The sequence below is a fragment of the Corapipo altera genome, unplaced genomic scaffold (genome assembly GCF_003945725.1).
Source record: "Corapipo altera isolate COAL_440 unplaced genomic scaffold, ASM394572v1 1, whole genome shotgun sequence".
Taxonomy (NCBI): domain Eukaryota; kingdom Metazoa; phylum Chordata; class Aves; order Passeriformes; family Pipridae; genus Corapipo; species Corapipo altera.
The window spans coordinates 15124678-15143517 of record NW_020884873.1 but is presented as its reverse complement, the minus strand read 5'-3'; the positions used below and the strand labels follow the sequence as shown (position 1 = coordinate 15143517).

At 41.6% G+C, this 18840-nt stretch overlaps 1 protein-coding gene across 7 annotated transcripts in view; it reads left to right on the top strand.

Moving 5' to 3' along the window:
* RBFOX2 (RNA binding fox-1 homolog 2) overlaps positions 1-18840 on the top strand; it is a 109321-nt gene that overhangs the window by 79768 nt on the left and 10713 nt on the right. For all 7 annotated transcript variants that reach the window (XR_003531515.1, XR_003531517.1, XM_027666644.1 and 4 more), the window contains exons 5-9: positions 7432-7524; positions 10290-10350; positions 12698-12751; positions 12895-12987; positions 14113-14245. Coding sequence is in view for 5 of the 7 variants with exons in the window: in XM_027666644.1 (XP_027522445.1) it covers positions 7432-7524; positions 10290-10350; positions 12698-12751; positions 12895-12987; positions 14113-14245 (434 nt within the window). In the remaining 2 variants the exon portion in view is untranslated. The remainder of the gene's footprint in view (positions 1-7431; positions 7525-10289; positions 10351-12697; positions 12752-12894; positions 12988-14112; positions 14246-18840) is intronic.

The following is an 18840-nucleotide window of genomic DNA, read 5'->3' as shown; positions in this document are numbered from 1 at the left end:
TCTTGATTTATTATTACAAAAAGTACCTTCTTGTGCAGTTGCTAAAACCCAAGGCTTCCGGTTTTCAGTTAAAACAAAAATTACTGCTGAAGAGTTCCATGACAAATTTTATCCTGAACCCTTCATAAATATTTGGGGGAAAAAAAAAAAAAAGCAGAGATGTTCTTCCAGTCCTTGACCATGCAGTTTTCTACTGCTTTTTTGTCATCTTACAGCAAAAAGCAGTTACAAACCTGGTAGCCTGTATTGAGGGATGGGGCAGAATCTGAACAGAATGAGAAAACAGCCAAAGCGTTATTTCATGGTATCTCTGCATCCTTCCCTACCCAAAGTAATTCCTGTTTTAAAAAGAATGCAAGATTCTTTCTGCTTAGCATGAAAATGGGAGGCCCCAGTGTTTGAGTGGGGTATAGCTGCACGAAGCACCTGGTATTCACATAATAATGGAAAAACAACAGTTTGGTGATCTGATGGTGAAGCAAAGGAAATGGATCTTTCTGGAGGCCGCTCACTCACTCTTGGGTTCTTCCTCCACCTTAGGAAAAAAAATTCTGAATGCATTTTCCTGCCCTGTGGTTTCCATTCTAATCTAATGATATGAAACCTCTCTCTCTTCTTCTTCTCCTCCTCTCTCTTGGGAATCCGAAAGCAGATGCTCCTGCTGCCTGCCTTGTGCTGTGTTCTCAATGCTCCCTTCCCTTCCCCGGGTTCCTAAGGGTTGTAGAGTTTTGTGTATATGTTTTGTAAATATTTAAAAGGTACAGTGGTGAATCCCAAACTGCCCTGGGTTCGTCCCCACCCAGCGTGCGATGGGGTCGAGCAGCGCTTTGTCCCTGCCAAGCTGTAGCAGGAGAACTCTGCTGGGATCACTCCAGTGCTGGTCGGTAGGAGGGACTGAAGGAAGCGTGCTGGTTGCATTCTTCCTTTTGAATCCACCTGAGATGACTGGGCAGTTTTCTTCGACAGCCTGGGGGAACTATCAAACTGGCTGCATATTCAAGATCTCTGTGTACTTAGGAAGCTTGGTGACCAAAGAGAGAGAGCAGAGTGTGTCCACCACAGCCTCAGGTTCTCTCAGAAGTGTTATTTGTTGATTTTCTGTATCACAGCAGAGTAGGAGGCAGTTAATAATTAGTTTTGCTGATTGTTCTTTCAAAGCAATGTGAATTCTTGTTTTGTAACTCAATTTCTTCCCAGATTCAATCTGATCAGTAGGATTATATGGGCCCTGGCAGACTTTACACTTATATTGCTTTGTTGTGTATGAGAAAGAAGGTACAAACTTTAAACATCCCTTGAATTTCATTTTGTTTTATTCTTGTTTAATAGAATGACATCAGTCTTCCCTTGATCTGTTTTGGTTTTTTTTGCTTGCTTCCAGGAAACTAGCTGTTTGTTTAATTTATCCTGTTTACCATTACATTTCTAGTTCTGACTCGGATCAAGTGCCTTTAAATAGCATTCTGCCCATGGTTGCAGTTTACCATGCACTTCACTGAACCGTGAATAAAACACCTCTAGAGGAAGTTGAGAGGATTCCTGCTCGTTTTGTTAGTGGAGATGCATCCTCTAGATGCGTATTTTATCACTATTGTGCTGAACTGAACAAGTAGACATATTTGCAGAATTAATGCAGTCTGCCTGTGTAATGAGTACCCTGTGGCATTCATAAAGCTGCAGGGGAAGGGAATCCAAGCTCCTTGCTCATCAGCTGTGTACCATGTGGCATTCCAAGATGTGTCCTCGATGACATTCAGAGACCAAGAGTGCATAAGCACATAGCAAAATCTAAGCTGAATAGGGAGCTTTTTTTTTTTTGTAGCTTTTTAAATTATAAGAGTTCATATCAGTGCAGATGAGCTCATGGTTTCGGGATACTTTAAGTTTGTCCCTCACTGCTTTCCACTTGGAAGATCCAGATCTCCAAGTTCCTGTATAGGACTGAACTGACTTGAAGTACTTCATATTTAATTAAAAACTTAGTTGTATAGTAGGTTACATCTATTGGCGTTTGGATTTATGTAAGTAAACCTGTCCTAACTAAAAGCTTGTGCAGGAAGCTGTGTGGGATTTTATGTTTGCAGTTAACTCTAAGTTAAGATAAAAATATGAATACAGGTTTTGATAATTAAGCCTTAAAGACTGTATGCTTGCATGTGCATTTACTTCTCTTTTAATGGATTAGGTGCTTTGAGTTGAGCCACTCTTGTTCTGGGCCTAGTTTTCCGTCAGTGGAAAGCCCCTTCTTACATAAAATGAATTAGAGGTCTTATTTTCATTTTAATTCCATTTTTATAAATTTTGTTCAGATTTCATCAGTTGAGCCAGAAATACAAATTGTGTTGTTAACACAAAGAGGCTTAAAAACAAATTAAGTACTGGCAACCAGCGTGACCTTCTCAGGTCACCAAATCCCGTTAGAATGCCAGTGGCATGAAGGAGACATGACTGGTGTCCCCTTATCCTAGTTCACTGAAGTAGTTTTATGCCTTGAAGTCTGCAATACTAAACCAACGAGTTAAATTAGTCCATACGCCGAACTGGTTTATTTAAACTTGAATTTCAGTATGAAGTTGATGTTTTCATAGTATAAGCTGCCTTACTGCTCCTGTGGGAGCACCTTCCCAGTAGTGCTCGTTTCACTGTGTAGAGAACTGAATCTAGGGTGCTAAATTGGCAAAATACTGATGCAACAGGAAGAGAGAGAGAAATAAGCTTGTTTTCAGCCAGTTTAGCCTGTTGAACTCACAGACCACACAGTGAGATCCACGATTGATTGAAGGGAGGAGGAGCAGCACACAGCCGGGGATGACGTGGGCCGTGAAGCCCCTGACCTGGGCTGGCTGAAGCTGCCCTGAAGCCCCAAGCTCTCACTGCACAGCAGTGCTGGCTGGATTCCTGTTGCCCACTGCCAGCCTCTGCCCCCTCCTCTGTTCTGCAGCAGGGATTGGCAGTGGAGCGACACAAACTGGACTGTAGTAATGATACAGCTTAAAAATAGCCCTGCAGGTTTTTTTCGAAGATACATTTACATTTTTTTTAGCCAGATTAATTCCTGTATCTGCCGCACCAGATCACACAGGTACACGGATGGGTGTTTTACACGTATGCTTTAATGCACTCGAAGTGAGGCACAGGGCAGGGAGGAGCTGGAAGAGCTGCTGAAATGGTGGCAGCTTGTTTTATGCTGATTCTCACCAACTGAAGGGTGCGTTTGTGTGTGTGACTTCAGTAACGTGGTTTCTGGATTTTTTGCTGTGATGCTGTCGGTGCATTCAGTCCTGCTCATCTCAGGTGGATTATAGCTGAAACCCTCCTAATCTTTCCAAATGTCTTGCAAACAGGTAGCCTAAACTGCTGCCTCTTTGGCCGTTTTTTTCAGGCTTCTAAAAGTTTGTTTATTATGGAAATAAGGGAAAAGAAACAAAAGAAAAAAACTTGGTTTGAACCAAGCACAGCAGCAGATGACAGCAAGGCTGGTTGCTGGCTGTGTGCTCCAGTGGTACAAGGCAAAGATGCTGCTGCTGGGGTAACTGGTCTAAACTCCATGACAAACAAAGGGATAACAGTGCATGGATTTCAAGGGGCTCTGTTTAGTTTTCTTTGGTTTTATTTTTTTATTTTACTTTATTTTATTTTTGTTGTTGTTTTTTGTTTAATTTCTGTGTTCTGGCCACACCCAGGAGAACCGTCTGCTTTTGATTTCTCCCTTTACGGTTACATGGTAAATTTTCTTTCTCATTCTTCAGAGATGGAAACGTTCAAATACTATATATACATTTATTATTTTTTTTTCACTGCTCATCATGTTGCTTGTTATTTATTGCAGAGTCTGAGGCCAGACTAAAAGGGTGGCAGTTACTCGGTCTCTTCAGGCCCTTTCAATAAACCTTTGGGTAAAAAGGGGTTAGTCTGGTACTGCAAATTACTTACTAATCCTAAAACTGTTGTTGGAGTTTAGTGTTCACTGGGTCAAACTTATTTTCTGCTTGGGAGAAGTTCCTGGCAGTTACTGATGGGGAGGAATTGTTGAAAATTTCAGCCTTGTTATCATAACAGCATTATTAAACCCAAGCTATTTGTATAATCTAAATTTTAGAAGCCCTAAGTCTTTTTTTTTATCCAGGATCTTCCCTTCCTCTGGCTCCATACCTACTACTATGGAGCAATCCAGTACCTGTTATAAAGCTAAGCTAGTAAATATTGGATACCTGCCATCTCTTTTTTTTCCTTCCTCCTTTCTTTCTTTTTTTTCCAAGGTCAAGACAACCTTGAGGAGGGAAAACTGAGAATTGTTTGTTGTATATGTGTAGTTACAAATTAATCCCTATTCTTTACAGGTCATCTATGAGAAGGAAAAAAAGTATATGTATGTGCTTTTTTCTCTCCCACATCAAAAATATGTGTATATATATATAATTGCTAGTTTTTAAACTTTGAAATAACAAAAATGTCAAGCATGGCTCACCTGTTTTTCCTGATGAAAATTTGAATGTGTAAGAGATGCATTAATATGACAAACCAAGAGGGCACAAATACTGACTCTGCCATAGTCAACTATATAAAGCATTAATTCAGCATTGACATTAAATGGTTCTCAACAAAGTGAGTTGCTAAGGACTGATCTGTCAATATGGTTAATTAGTTATGTTGTTCTGAATCAGATTAATTCTGGTTTAATTCACATTGTTAATTATATTCCTATAGTCTGCATGTGGATTGTATGCTACCTTGAGTCAACTTAATAAAAATACTGAAAATTCCTACTCAGTTTAAAGATAATTAATGTTAATGTAGTTTTTTAAAAACCCATACAGACTTCACTAATTGCAAGCAGATGTGAATTAAAATAGTCTTAGCTTGGTTCTAGCCTGCACAGCTTAATGTCTAAAAAATTACCTTCCATCTGCACTCCAGCTTTCAGTTCACATCATCACCGAAGACATAAATTTCATTCAGTCTCCACAGGCTTGTCTAGAACAAACAGAAATTTTAATGTAAAAAGAGAAGAGGGAAATAGAGATTCGTGTTGCAGTCCTTACCTCCCCTCCTCCTCCAGCCTTTAGAAGATACTTTTCCCCCATTATACAGAACCAGAGGGAAAGGTGTTGCTCTGTTTCTCAGGCTTACCTTTCTCTGTAGGGGTTCTTTGAAGCAGACACAATACCCTATTCCTTCATAATCAGCTTTGCTATTACACCCCCTGCACCCCCTTTGGTTCTCTGTGACATATTGGAGAGTTATATGCAGTTGGACTGTTTTATTAGCCTCTGTGTCTTGTAGCTCTTATTTTAAATCATTTAAAACAGCGAACTTTTATGCTGTTCTGAAAAAGGCATCAGTCTGATATTTATATAGCTCCTTATTTATAGCTGGAGAAATGAAATTATCTGAAGCTGTAGATTATTGGGTTGGAGCCCAAAGGAGCACTCTTGTTGATCTCAACATTGCACTACTTGGCTAAGTTCTTTTATTATTGCTGTTTGAGGTTTGGGGGAAGTTAAAAAAGAAAAACCAAACCACCCCCCCCCAAAAAAAAAAAACCCCAAACCAAACAAAAAAAAACAAACAAACAACAAAACAAACCAACAACAAAAACAACCCCAACCCTCCGTTTTACAAATGTGTAAGAGTTTTGTGCTGGAAACCTAGCTGTGGGTTGTAAAAGCCAGCTTGTCAAATGGCTTGGACTGTTTGATTAGTATTGTAAAGACCTTTAAAAAGCACTTGAAGAATAATGGCTTGCTTGTGTGTCATTGCTAACAATGCTTAGAAATCATTATGCTGTTTGTTTTTTGGGGTGTCCAGTCCATACATATGGGACCCCAAGGTGCATGGAGGAGGCCAAGTGGCTAGCATGCCATTTCCCTGACAGGCATAGCTGTAGATCACTCTCATCACTTTGCTTTTCAATGAACATTGTGAGTTTCCATTGCATCAAATGTAAGCTTTGTTGTTCTGCTCCTGAGGGTATTGAAGCTAGTGGAGATTAAACCAGTACATTAAATCAGTATTTGCTTTATACCAAGCCACAGGAACCAATTACTTCTGTTCTTAAGATACCCTAAAAGCAGAATGCAACAACATTTTTTGTTTGTTTCTGCTCTCTGTAATGGCATGAAGAGTATCTCATCACAGTTGTCCTTATTAAGATGCCATTTGTTACTAGTTAAAATCCTAATTCACTTAGTCATGTTGACTCTCTTTTTAATGTCAGTGCATTCATCTCTGTGGAAGAAAGCATGATCTCTTACCCTGCCCTGCTACACGACTGCACGAGTTGGCAGCAGCATGAGCATGTAGGACAGGCGTGTTGTGTGTGCTTTCATGGATGCAGTAAACCTAAATTCGTCCAGCTAAAGCGATGTTTTGGCAGTCCTTGAGCCTTTGTGGTTGTGCCAAGCAGGGCATGTCAATTTTTCTGAAGCTTTCTGGTCTAACTAGGCAGAGATCTGTTGCTATCCACAGCCCAGAGGTTGCCATCTCAGAACAAAGCCAAGTAAGGTGGGTAGCAGGGTAGAAGGGAGGTAACAGTGGGTCAGCAGTGTCAGACAAAACCTGCCTTGACCGATGAATTGGTATTTAGGTGTTTAGATTTACAGTCAAGTCCAACACAGTACTCAGAGATGACACTACAGTATGTGATACTCTAAATCTTCACATTAAGTAATGTTATTTGATGGTGCCACCTAGAAGCCCTGCTTACTTTCAGGGTCTCATATACCATTAGGGAGGTTACAGGCTTAGGAGTAGACATGAGCTGTGCCCCGAAGAGCTTACAAGGGATGCTCTACAAAGAGCCCTTCCTCTCAACAGTGTTCTAAGGTAGGTAATTATTATTGTCTCCATTTTACAGGTGGAAAAAGCAAGGTTCAGTGTTTGATTTGCCCAAAGCTTCGCAGACTTCCCGGTGCCAGGCATGAACTCAGATTGCTGCTTGCTCTTGTAGCAGTTTCTCAAGAGAACAAAGTGCTGCTCAATGTCCTGTACTGTGTTGGGGTGGGTGGGGGTCCTGCAAAGCATGTGTTCATGCAGAGGGGAGAGAAGCCCTGCTTGGGCTTGACCAGCTTGCCTATGTTGGAGCAGGGTTTAGTGTTTTTAAACAAAAAAAACCCAAACAAAACAAAATGAAAAATTGTCTCGAGTAACTTTGTACTTCTTTTTTGGTCTGGCCTCAATTGCTTTTATGTTTTCTTTTTTTTTTTAATTACTCTTATTATTCTTATTATGATTACGGTTCCTTTTTTTATTGAATTTAATTTCTTTCATTTATGAAACATGCATGAACCAACAATGTGACTCTAGGAGGTTATTGCTCAGTTGTGCTGATGTTGATTTCATACTGTGATATTTTTTCTCTATTTACCTAGAGATCAGTATTTCAATATATAACGATGTGCATGTTTTCCCCCCTTCTCCCGCTGCATGCAGGGATTCGGGTTCGTAACTTTCGAGAATAGTGCTGATGCAGACAGGGCCAGGGAGAAATTACACGGCACCGTGGTAGAGGGCCGTAAAATCGAGGTGCATGTCTTCAGTAATTCAATTTCTTCTTTATATTTATTCTTTTGATTTCTTTTTGTGTCTTGCCTCACTTATTTCACATTTGGATCCCAGTCTCGTGTGTGCGTGTGTGTTTGTGTCTGTGTCCTTCACCTCCCTGCACTGAAATGTATAGAAGTTTACACCCTTTACAGAATATTTTTATTGTTGTTTTGGGTATTTTTTTCTTTTCTTTCTTCTTTTATTATGTTTTATTCCCACCCACTCCAAATTTTTGCCCTTCTGCTGTCTTGATTTTTCCTTTGCTTCAGTTTGCGAGGCTCCGATTTCCTGTTACCAGGCCTGAACAAAACTAACTGAAAGAGTACTGTCCAACTTCTAACTCTGTGTCCAAAAAAGAAAGCAGGGGGCCAGTCAGTATCCTCTCTTTCCTCTGAGGCCAGTTCTCCTCCATGCAAGTGTGAGATGATGCCTGTGGTGGGGAGGGTTTGGGAGACATGGGGGCAGAAGCCCCAAGTGGGCTGTGTTATACACATTGCTGGTTTCTTGACCTGCCCATGGTCAAAAGTAGGCTCGGTGAAAGCTAATCCTTAAAGCTTCTAGCTCTCGCCGCAGGGGAGGGAAGGGTTAATGTGTGACTGGCCAACGTGGCCAGATGTTGGGCATGCCTGGTATTGACCGGTTTGGTGTTCCACTGTGTTGAAGGCTAACTGGCATCATCCGTCTCTCCCTCTTTCTTGAAAAAAAACCAAAAAACACAACAACAACAACAAAAAAAACCAACAAAAAAACCAAAAAGTAAGAATATTGAAACAGAAAAAGCCACCGTTTTTGAGTAAGATGTCTGCATATTTTGCTTTTTTTTTTGTTTTGTTTTTTTTATTTCCCTTTCCGATGGTTTAGCGTTTAGGGCCCTTCACTTGACTCACTCTTTCCATGGTAACTATACACAATGCTGGCGATGGTACGAGTTGGCGGTAAGTGAAACAAAAGTGCTAGAGAAGAAGCTTTTTTCTTTTTTTTTTTAAATTTTTCTTAAAATTACAAAAAAAAAATTAAGAAAGAAAAAATCCATCTGCCATCTCACATTAACACTACGAAATGTGATTTGACTTGTTGTCCCCACCCACCTCCTTCCCCCTTCTCCCCCTTTTATTTTCAATGCTGTTGAGTAATGCCGCCTGGACTTTGGATGTACATATTGTTTTGTAGCAGTCTGAGCTGTTTGATTACTGACTTCATGGTGATTTCCCCTTGCACATCTTACTCAGAGTTACTGAACTCCAGTTTGGCTGGTTTTTATTAATGCACCCATTTCCTCTTCTCTCTCTCCTGCCCCTTCTTTCTGCTGCTCTTTCTATCTGAGACCTGTTTGTAGCTGTTACTGTTTGTTTTCTCTCTTTTTGTTTCTTCCCCCCTCCCGAGTTTATTTCTTTACTAAGTTAAATGCAGCTGTTGGTCTCTTTGCTGACTGGTGGTTTCTGATCGGTTCTGGCAATTTTTCCTTTAAGTGCTTGTGTTGCACTTTGCTGTAGCAGCTGATTTCAGGCACTCGCTCCATCTAAATGATTGTTTGTGAGACCTTATCCCCTCACTCCTCCCCTCCCCACCCTCTGAATCAATTGTGGTGTTTTTTTTTTCTTTTTTTTTATCTGTGTGTGTTTAACTGCATGCTCTCAGTCTCATCATTGTTGTTTCCCATTCTCTCTTTTTAAATGTGTAATGTTTCTATTGTTTTGGGGCTGAAACAAGAGTAAAATGTAGCTCCCGACTCCCCACCCTGTGTACACTCGCCATCCATATGTCTCAAGGGCCCGAGGCAGCTTTTATTTTTATATCCACTTTTTTTCTTCTTCACCCTGACCTCAATTCGCATTTGGCATGGGTTTTGGTAAATTATTGATGATACATAAAGACTTCACCCTCCTTGCAGGAACTTTGAGGCTGTCTGACACAGGGCTGCAGTAACTTGGCTTCCAAACTAGTCCATCTTTTCTTTATCAGCACCATCTCTGTGGTAACACCCCACTTGCTTGAGCAATCAAACTGCTTGGAACTATACAGAGCTCTGCAAAGAGGGTGGAGGGCACAATAAAACCAAAAAAAGACCCAGGTCTGCTGCTATGTATTTCTTCTTTTTGCTCTATGAGATATGTGACAGGGAAAAAATAATCTGGAAAAAGATTTTAAAATTTTGGGGAAGAAATCAGTGAATATAGACCGTCCAAACAGTTGGTGGTGTTCCAGAGACTTCTTCAAGCCTTGGGAGTTCAAATCTAAAGCGGATGGACTCCAAGCTACCTTTTTCTATCCAAAAGCATGCCTGCCAGAGACCTGCTGGCCCCCAATTCCAGCAGTGAGCTTGAGAAACAGGTCGGTTTGTGTGTCACCTGGTTCAGCTCCCCTGCCCTGGTCTGCAGAAATTATTGCTGCCTCTTGAACAGAACCTGGACAAAACATCAAGTTTTGCCCTTTGGATCACTGAGCTGTAAATAATCCTGTGCCGAAGGATGGCAGGGCGGTGGAGAATCTGCACTTTACTCTCGTTGGCCTTTTATTTAATGCATAATTTTAAAATGCCACATTTAGCTGTAACTTTTATAATTAAATGGCAACTGTTAAAAGTAATTTAAAGATTGCATTAATGTAAAATTAATTTTTTTTGCTCAGAGAAGTATAGTGTGTGTGTGCGTGTGTGTGTATGTGTGGTATCTGAGTTTTCCACCATTTTCCCTAACGTCCTATGCTTCCTTCCCTCTCCTCCCCCTCCCCTTTCTTACTTTCAGGTTAACAACGCCACTGCACGAGTGATGACCAATAAGAAGATGGTCACACCTTACGCAAATGGTAAGAGAGACTGTTTGTACTATTGATGAGCTGAAACGTTTGAAGAAAGATGAAAGGGAAAAGTCACGACCTCTCCTCAGGACCAAAAGAAACCAACAAAACCCCACAAACCCTAATTTATTCTTCAGTATAACCTGAAAGTTTTTGTGGAGAAATACCATTTTCCAGATGGAGAAGTGGAGACAAAGAGAAGTAGGGATATGCCCAACATGGCCAAGCTGAGTAAAGATGCCAAGGAGTGATGAGTTGCCTGCCCTACTACTGCAAGCTGATGCTGTACAGTGGGATATGCAGTGCTCCTGTGTCTCATTGCCATCACATAGATACCTAAATATGAATGCAGAAGCATAACTTAAGATGCGTAATTAGCTATATCTCAGTTTAGGTTCTGTCTGTAAAACTACAGCTGTCCCCAAGCAACCAGGAAAACAGAGGCTTTGCACTGCTTGTGTGCTCTCTTTTTGTTACGGATTTTGCTTGTGTTCAGTAATTTTCTAGCGAACCTAAACAGAGAAAGACCAAGTTGTTTGGATAATGAAGAATCCTGTTTCATCGGGATATCTTGGTGGTTCTCTGTACAGTAATTTTATTGCATAGGCATATATAGCATAAAAAGTCATTCTCCCAGCAGAAATGAATGCTGCTTTGATAAAGATTTTGAATCTGAGTCTTTGTCCTGAAACAGGCAGGAAAGTCCTTTTCGGACTGAAAATGTTCCCAAACAGCTTCAGCAAGGCAGGAAACTGCGTACAGGTAGTTTGTTGCTAGTGTGAGAACCTTTTTTGATTATAACATAAGACTGTGAAGTCAGAAGATAAAAATTTTATATGTGCCTCTGCTGCTGACTTGTTGAGTGGCTCCTGGCAAATAAATCTTATTTTGAGTGCAGAGCTGGGGAAACAGAGCCAGGCAAAAGGGCTGGGATTCTGAGTCTCAGTACCTGAAAGGATTTTGTAGCAAAAGGCAATGCAACCGTGCTATATTGTCCTGAAAACAAGGGCATAAAGTGTCGTACATGTGACTGGTAACAAAACTTGACGTACTTGTGAAATTGATAAGAGGCAAGAATATTTTGCTTTTGCAGCCAGCAGTTAAAGCCAGCTTCAAAGCTATGCAAGGGTATTTAGTATTAGGCCAGGCTTAGGGCATACTGACAAGTGGGTGTACAACTGTTAGTAAGTTTGAGCGCTGATTCCCAATCCACTTGTTGCAGCCACTGGAGTATTTTGCCATCAAGGTGGGCAGTGCAGCAGAAGCCTGTCTGTTCTTATAGAGGGAGCTTGCACTGCATCTCTCACTGATAACCTGCCAGCAGATGAAGGGGTGGTGTTGATGGGCTGCAGTTCACAAAGTTGGATTTCTGGAATGGTTTGAGGTGTTAAAGTTCAGTAAGTGCACCAGGGCTCCAAGACAGAGGAAGGGTATGGATTTATTTAAATAATAAAGCCTGTGTGATTCCGAGCTGAATAGCTGAGGTCTTTCCTGAAAGGAATGCTTTGTGGAAGCTAACCAGAATATGTTGTTAGCTTTACACCCCTTCTTCTCCCCTATTGGAGAGATGGAGAGGAAAAAGGACAGATAGGTTTCTAGATCTGACTGGAAATATGTTCCTCCTCGTACCCATAGATTTTAACCCTATTCTCTTGTAGGGAATCATGTTATGTTGATGATTTGCAGTTCTTGCCAATTATCCAGATTATATTAAAATCAATTCTCTGTGAAGGCTTTCACCTGAAAAGCAGCACAAAGAAGACAGGAAATACTAAAATAACAGAGAGAAGAAAATGTGAGATGGACAGAATGCAAATTGGCTTTATGAACTATAGTTGTGTAATGCAGTTAATGAGGAAATTCAGACACTTATTTTTCAGCAGTTCTCTAGGAAACAAGACAGAAGGGTGTTTTGAGAATTCAAGGCTATAGGTTGACTTGCCTGAGATGACAGTCTGGGCCAGTGGCTTTAGAGAGGGCTTGGATCTGTGGTGTTCCTGGTAAAGGAGGGAGGAGTTGGCAGCAAGGTTCAGCAGGGAATGCCAGGTCGCATGGTGCTCACGGCGAATATGCGTATAAGGCAGTTGGCATTCCCTCAGCAGTGCCTCTGCCGTGCTGCGGATCAGCTGATGTTTTGCTGTTCCCTCTGATACAGCGACCTGTACCTAGAACTTGACATTAGAAAAAGGCAGTTGGCCTCCATCTACACCAAGGGGGATTGAGGCGAAGCAGAAAATGGAAAGAGCTATGCATGTGAAGCTGGGGCCGCATGCAAGAGACCGTTCCCCCTACCCATGCTGCCCGTTCCTTCTCTTGGTGTAGATTTTGGCATTCACTGCAGTCTTTGTTGTTTCAGGTTGGAAGTTGAGTCCTGTGGTTGGAGCGGTGTACGGCCCTGAGTTATATGCAGGTAGAGCTTAAGTAGACACTTCCACTTCTGCCATTTAACTGCAGTGGTGTTTGTTTATGTTCTTAATCTGCTGTTTCTTTATAACCTTTTTATGGTTTTGTTTTGTTTTTTTTCTTTTTTTATTCTTTTTAAAATTAAAATAGCGTCCAGCTTTCAAGCAGATGTCTCGCTCGGCAATGACGCCGCAGTGCCCCTCTCAGGAAGGGGGGGTATTAACACTTACATTCCTTTAATCAGTAAGTAACCCCTGTTGACCCCTGTATTGTTACTGTGCTTGAGTTAACAATGACCTGTTACCCTTCTTCTCTCCAGTCTGTATAATATATACTTGAAAGGATGGGTCTCGCTGGGAATGAGTTCACCTTGAACCAAAGTATACTGTGCAGTTGCTGTAACTTGTTCATCTGCAGTGTGTTGCTGTACTACTGAATGTGTCTTTCTGAACAACGAGGAAGCTGCAGAACAAGGGGAGGGTGTGTGTGAGCAATAGGCCATTCCCTTGCCCCCCTCCCCGCTTTAGAAATCGAAGAAACCAAACAGACAAATCCCTAAAGTACATATTATACAAGCTGCTAAACCGCGAGTCTGCAGGGCCCCTAGTGGCATGTACCTGGACGCACGTTGGGTTGGCTTTGGTTTGTGCCCTGGGACTCGTTCCCTCTCGGTATCTGATTATTACGTGTTTGCAGATGCCTGTGAGGTTTTACATCATTTCATCACGAGCCAGTTTACTCCAGTTTAAAGCATAATAATATAGGCATCACTATATGTGGTGCTGGTTATTGGTCACACTTGTTAAATGAAGTTGGGCTCTCAGTAAACTGGCACTTTATGGGAAATTTCTGCTGCTGTTATATGGGCTATCTTGTCTTTCAGGCTTTAAAATGAACATACAGAGGATTGGGTGGCAAAGAGTGGGAGGGGAAAGGAGGGAAGAGACTGATGTAAGTTGGTTGACTTTAAGGGCCTCTTGACCAATTATTTTAAAGAGCCTCTGCAGTTTTGGAAGAACCGCGTGCTGTATTGATAGTAACTCCCCGCGCTTCTCAGACTCTAACCAGACTGCATGGCAGTGTCAGAAGGTGGGGGGATTGGAACCCTGTTTGGGGTGGGTAAGGCATGCCAAAACATTAACCTCTTGCATGCCAAACCTCTCTGCAACCCTTCTCCCCCCAGAGGGCCATGGTGTAGAAGGAAGTCTGTATGGGATGCTTGCTGGGTTATAAGCATGTCCCTCTGCAGGATTGATGCAAAACGTCCCACTGCTGTGGAGCTATTGTGTCACTTTGTTTGAAGCAGGTGGTTGTTCTCTGGGAAAGACCTCAGATCCTTTTCACCTTCCACTTTGTCTGTCTTTACAGTTCCAGGCTTCCCCTATCCAACTGCAGCCACCACAGCAGCCGCATTTCGGGGCGCCCATCTGAGGGGCCGAGGAAGGACAGTGTATGGGGCAGTCCGGGCGGTACCTCCCACGGCCATCCCTGCCTACCCAGGGTAAGCACAGGTCACAAGAGCAGAGTGCTCTGCACAACTGTGTCAAATAGCTAATCAGTTAACAAAAAAAACCTAAAATTGTCTGGATGGTGAGAGTCAAGATATTGCTAGTGCCAGAGCATTCTGCACATGATGGAATCCAGTGGGGGCAAATCTAAATTTTTCTGTGTTGAGTTCTTGATTGAAACAATTTTCAGTACTTGTGACAGCTTCAAGCGCTGATGAATTCCTTCTCATAATTTCTCAATTTGTCTATGGGGCGTTTGTCATCCATTGACCCAAATGTTATAGTGCTGCTGAGAAGGACACAAAGAGATCTAAAATTCCTGAAAAGGTTCTGCTCTTTGCACTCCATTTGCGTTTTCATATCCTGGATTGAGGAATATTATCCATTACCTTCATGCCTCACCATCTGGCAGTAGGACACAGAAGAGCCAGTTACCCACAATGGATTTGCTTTCTTTGTTGGAGACGGTTTAAAAAGGTTTAAAACAAAGATTAATCAAGTCCATTAATTTAAAGCTGGGAGTGTTTGGGATGTAGGGAAAATAAAAGTGCAATGAAGCAGCAGCGAATGCATGGCCTTAGCATTCTTTGCCCTCAGACTTTTCACTAGTAATGCAGTGGAATAGATGCTGTTACAAAAGAATATTCCGCTGTTTAAAAGTACAGGGAACTAGGTCCGTATGTGAGTTTTGTTTGGGGTTTTTGTTGGTTTGTGTAAATGTGATGGAATGACAGATAAATCAGCAAATCCCTTCCAAACTGTCTTTTTTTTTGTTTGTTTCTGATTTTGAGGATACTTTATTCATATTGTCTCTGGAGTTTTACTTGCCATATTTTCCAGGCAATGTTCTCAGAAAGAACAGGAGTAGGAATGAATCCTCCGAGACAGAGAAGTGGACTGACCCTTTTTTTTTTTCTTTAGACTAGGCCCAAAAGGGAAGAAAATAAATCACAGGTCTTTTATTAAAAAGGAAGGTGGAATCCACACACATCAGTGCAGGGAGCTGGCCTGATAAACTTACGGTACCTTCTATAGCAGATTAAGTGGTGAGAGCTTCTGTGGCCCTTTCTTTTTAGAGTCCCATCTGATGTTTAAAGTGGAGCTCAAGGAAGCAAGCTGCAGTGGTCATGTATCTGCCAGATTTGCCGGAGAGCAAAGCTAGACAATGTATTTAATTTGCCAGAAGACTTTAAATGAAACCTCCTGCCTGAATGTTGGTCTTCTGAACAGTGTTTCTTCTGGGTTTTCAGATCCACCTCTTTCTTCTACCACTTCTAGTTCATGTTATCCTCTAACCATAACCTCTGACCTGCAACTTGTCTGTTGCTCTAAAAATGACCCAGTCAAGTTTTATTAGGAAGTACTCCACAGCTTAACAGAGAAGCAAAGCTGAGCTAAGTGCTGCCGTCTAGCAGAATATGAATTATTTGCACCAGGGAGAGGAAATGTGCTCTTCATCCCTGGGAGTAATGGCTAAGCTTTCCTAGCAAGAGACTGTCATGAGTGGGGCACTGGGAGGGCTTGTCTTTGATATAAATCCAGCCTGAGTCCCTGTAAAAGGTTTATTTCCATTTGGAATATGGACCAGGCTCCATTTATTAGCCATCCCAAATACTGTCTCATGTCTGTATTTACTTACATTACATCGAGTTTTTTTGACTGTGCTGACTGATTCCATGTCTTCATGGGCAGGACACTATGTAGTAAACATTGACAAGGGCAGCAGTAAGCAAGGCAGGTTCACAGATGGCCCAGGACTGTCCCTAGTCCAAGCACTGAGGTGTAATTAACTGCTGATGTTTTTTGTCATCATAGTCTGAGTCTCCAAAAGATATTTTGTAGACCAAATTTGTTTCCTAGTGGAATCATACAAAATGTACTATTCAATTCCATGTTGCAGTAACCTGGACAGCCACTGCTCCATGTGGTCAGGACCACTGTTGACCTCCATGGGGTCAGGGACAGGCACATGTTCCTGACACCTTGCCCTGCATCAGTTAGTTTCTTCTTGGCCAGTGGAAAGATGACACTACAAGATCAGTCAGCAACACATGAGTGACCAAGACATAGTGAGTAATGTGGAAGATGACGGTAAAGTAAGCTGCAGGTTAACTCAAACCTGGTGGAAGGAATTGGTTTTCACAAACCTCAGTGGTGTTTAAATTACAAAACTTAATGGTATCACTGCATTTGAGAGCTTAGCAGAATTTAAAAAATACAGAATATAGATTAATAAAAGCTCGTTGGTATTGCCATACTGGATCAGACCTGAGGACCATTCAGGTTAGAGTAAGTTTTGACAGTGTCAAGTGCTAGACCAGAGGAAGGTGCAAGAAATCATAGCTCTTAATGGTTTAATATTTATTTCAAGAACTCAAACTAAGATTTACCAATGTGTAATTGGAATTTCCATACTTATGTACGGACATGGATGTTTATCCAGGGAAGGCTATCCATACCTCAGAAAGCAGTTGCTTAGACTCTTGGAGATGGTGTTAGATAGTCACCTGAGCCTGACTTCGAATACAATTGCCACCTTCAGTTTATAACTGAGATACCACTCAGTAGAAATAAGGAGACCTCTGATATATAGCATGAGTAAAAACTGTACTGGAATATTGCCTTGATTTGTAGCAGCCACGCTTTTTAAATGAGAATGCTGACAAATTACACTTCAGACCAAAAGCTGTAAGAATTTAGATAGTGGGGAAAAAACTTGCCTACTGTAAAACTCTGGAAGCTAAATAAGCTTGATAAATTTTATTTCTCAAACTCTGTAGGTTAGTCTTTGACTTGTTCGTGGTCATTAAGTACCTATATGAAGAGTGGACTTGCCTTAGTAAAGAGTAATTTAGTCTAGGAGTGTAAATATATAGAGGATTCACAGGTTCAAAGCCGCAGCAGATAAAAGACTAGGTACAAGGCAGCAGGGAGCTTTGGGGATTTGGAGTGGTTTTTTGGTTCTTTTTACAGCACAGTCAACTGTTGGTACACCTAGATGATATGCTGGCTGCTTTACAAAACCAGCATAATTCTTTTTCCCGTGGATGTGTTTTAGCTCAGTTAGTGTGTTTTTTGCAGATGACACAGATTTGATGGGCTGCTGGACTGCTTTATGTTTCTGGTCAGGCTACATTACCAGAATGGCCTCTGTGGTTCTCAAATGATGGAATTCTCTCAGGTTTTTACGAGCATTAAGAAGCAACAAATATGGATATTCTAGCATATAAATAAACCTTGCTAAATTTCAACCCTGCGAGTTGATGTCAGTCAAGTCCTAACTAAAGGAGAGATGGAGGATGCACGTGTGCTTGGTTATTTTGATCCAGGAAGTCTTACTCTTACCTGTTATTAGCGTTCCTTGCAGTTTTCTCTGGAGAGCTGATGCTAGCATTTCTTGCTGACAGAAATAGTGGCCTGATCCAATGTGGTAATGCTTATATTCATCCAACTGATTGTGTTCGGAATAACTGTTAAAACTGCTAACCTGTTCATAAACCAAGTCACTTCCTCTGTCATGCGTTTGCCTTTCCTGCAGGAGCAGGTGGAGTATCACTGCTAAAACACTCCTGGTCCTAGATAGAGAACCCAGCAATGTAAGTCACTGCCCCAGGAGCCAAATTCTTTGTTATGTGGTTGTAAAAATTTAGCTTCAACAAACATGATCTTATGGCCTGCTTCTCCCTGCTGAAGTGGCTCCCCTCTTCCTCTAACAAGGGTCTCTATCTTCATACCTGCTCCCAGCGCTCTTGGAGACTACAGTAACTTTGTCCATTGGGAATGGAGTGTACTTTTCCTGGGGAAGACAGCAAGACTAAATTATTCAAGCAGTAGCTAACATGGCAAGATTTTTTTTTAATTTTATTTTATTTTTTAGTAATAGCATGCAGAATTTTGGCAAGATCTGCTGGGCTTTTTTTGCGTGTGTGTGCCTTACAATAGGTGGGTGTCTGAGGGTGGCAGGCTCTTGGCAGCATTTCACATTTCATCTGATAAGTAAAAAATAATAGTCAAAAGAATAGCTAGTGTTCCATACCTTCTTTTTCCTTAATGCTATGGGTAAGTCATGCACATCAGATCCATGAACATCACAGATGGTGGGGCTAATGCTTTTTAAAGCCTTGAGCAAGTTTGTGCGGAGCTATTGAGAGGACGAAGCAGGAGGAAATTCCTCAGTATGTGAAGCACACGCTGAACTCAAATTGGGTGGGGGGCATACCCTCTCTTCCTTCCTCATCCTTCCCCAACCCCTGTCCCCAGAGCGAGCTGCATAGTCTTAAGCTAGTGAATGCTCTGGTAAGAGCAGCTCTTTGGGAACCCCAGGCTCTGTTAAACAGTTTTCCTGCTTGAAGTTCTGAGAGAAAGAAAACTATGGCTTAAAGCAGAAAAAGCACCATCCCATGGAAACCCTTCCAGTTGCTCCTTTCTGCTACGGAATAGGTTGTTACTACCAGGGACTCCCACTGCACCTTTCAATTCTCGGACCTTGGACCAGTCACCTAACCTTTTTAGCTCATTATCTCTGCTTGTGAAAGCAATGCATTGTGGGTATTTTTGGTTTTTTCTTTTCAATTACATTTCTCTGTGT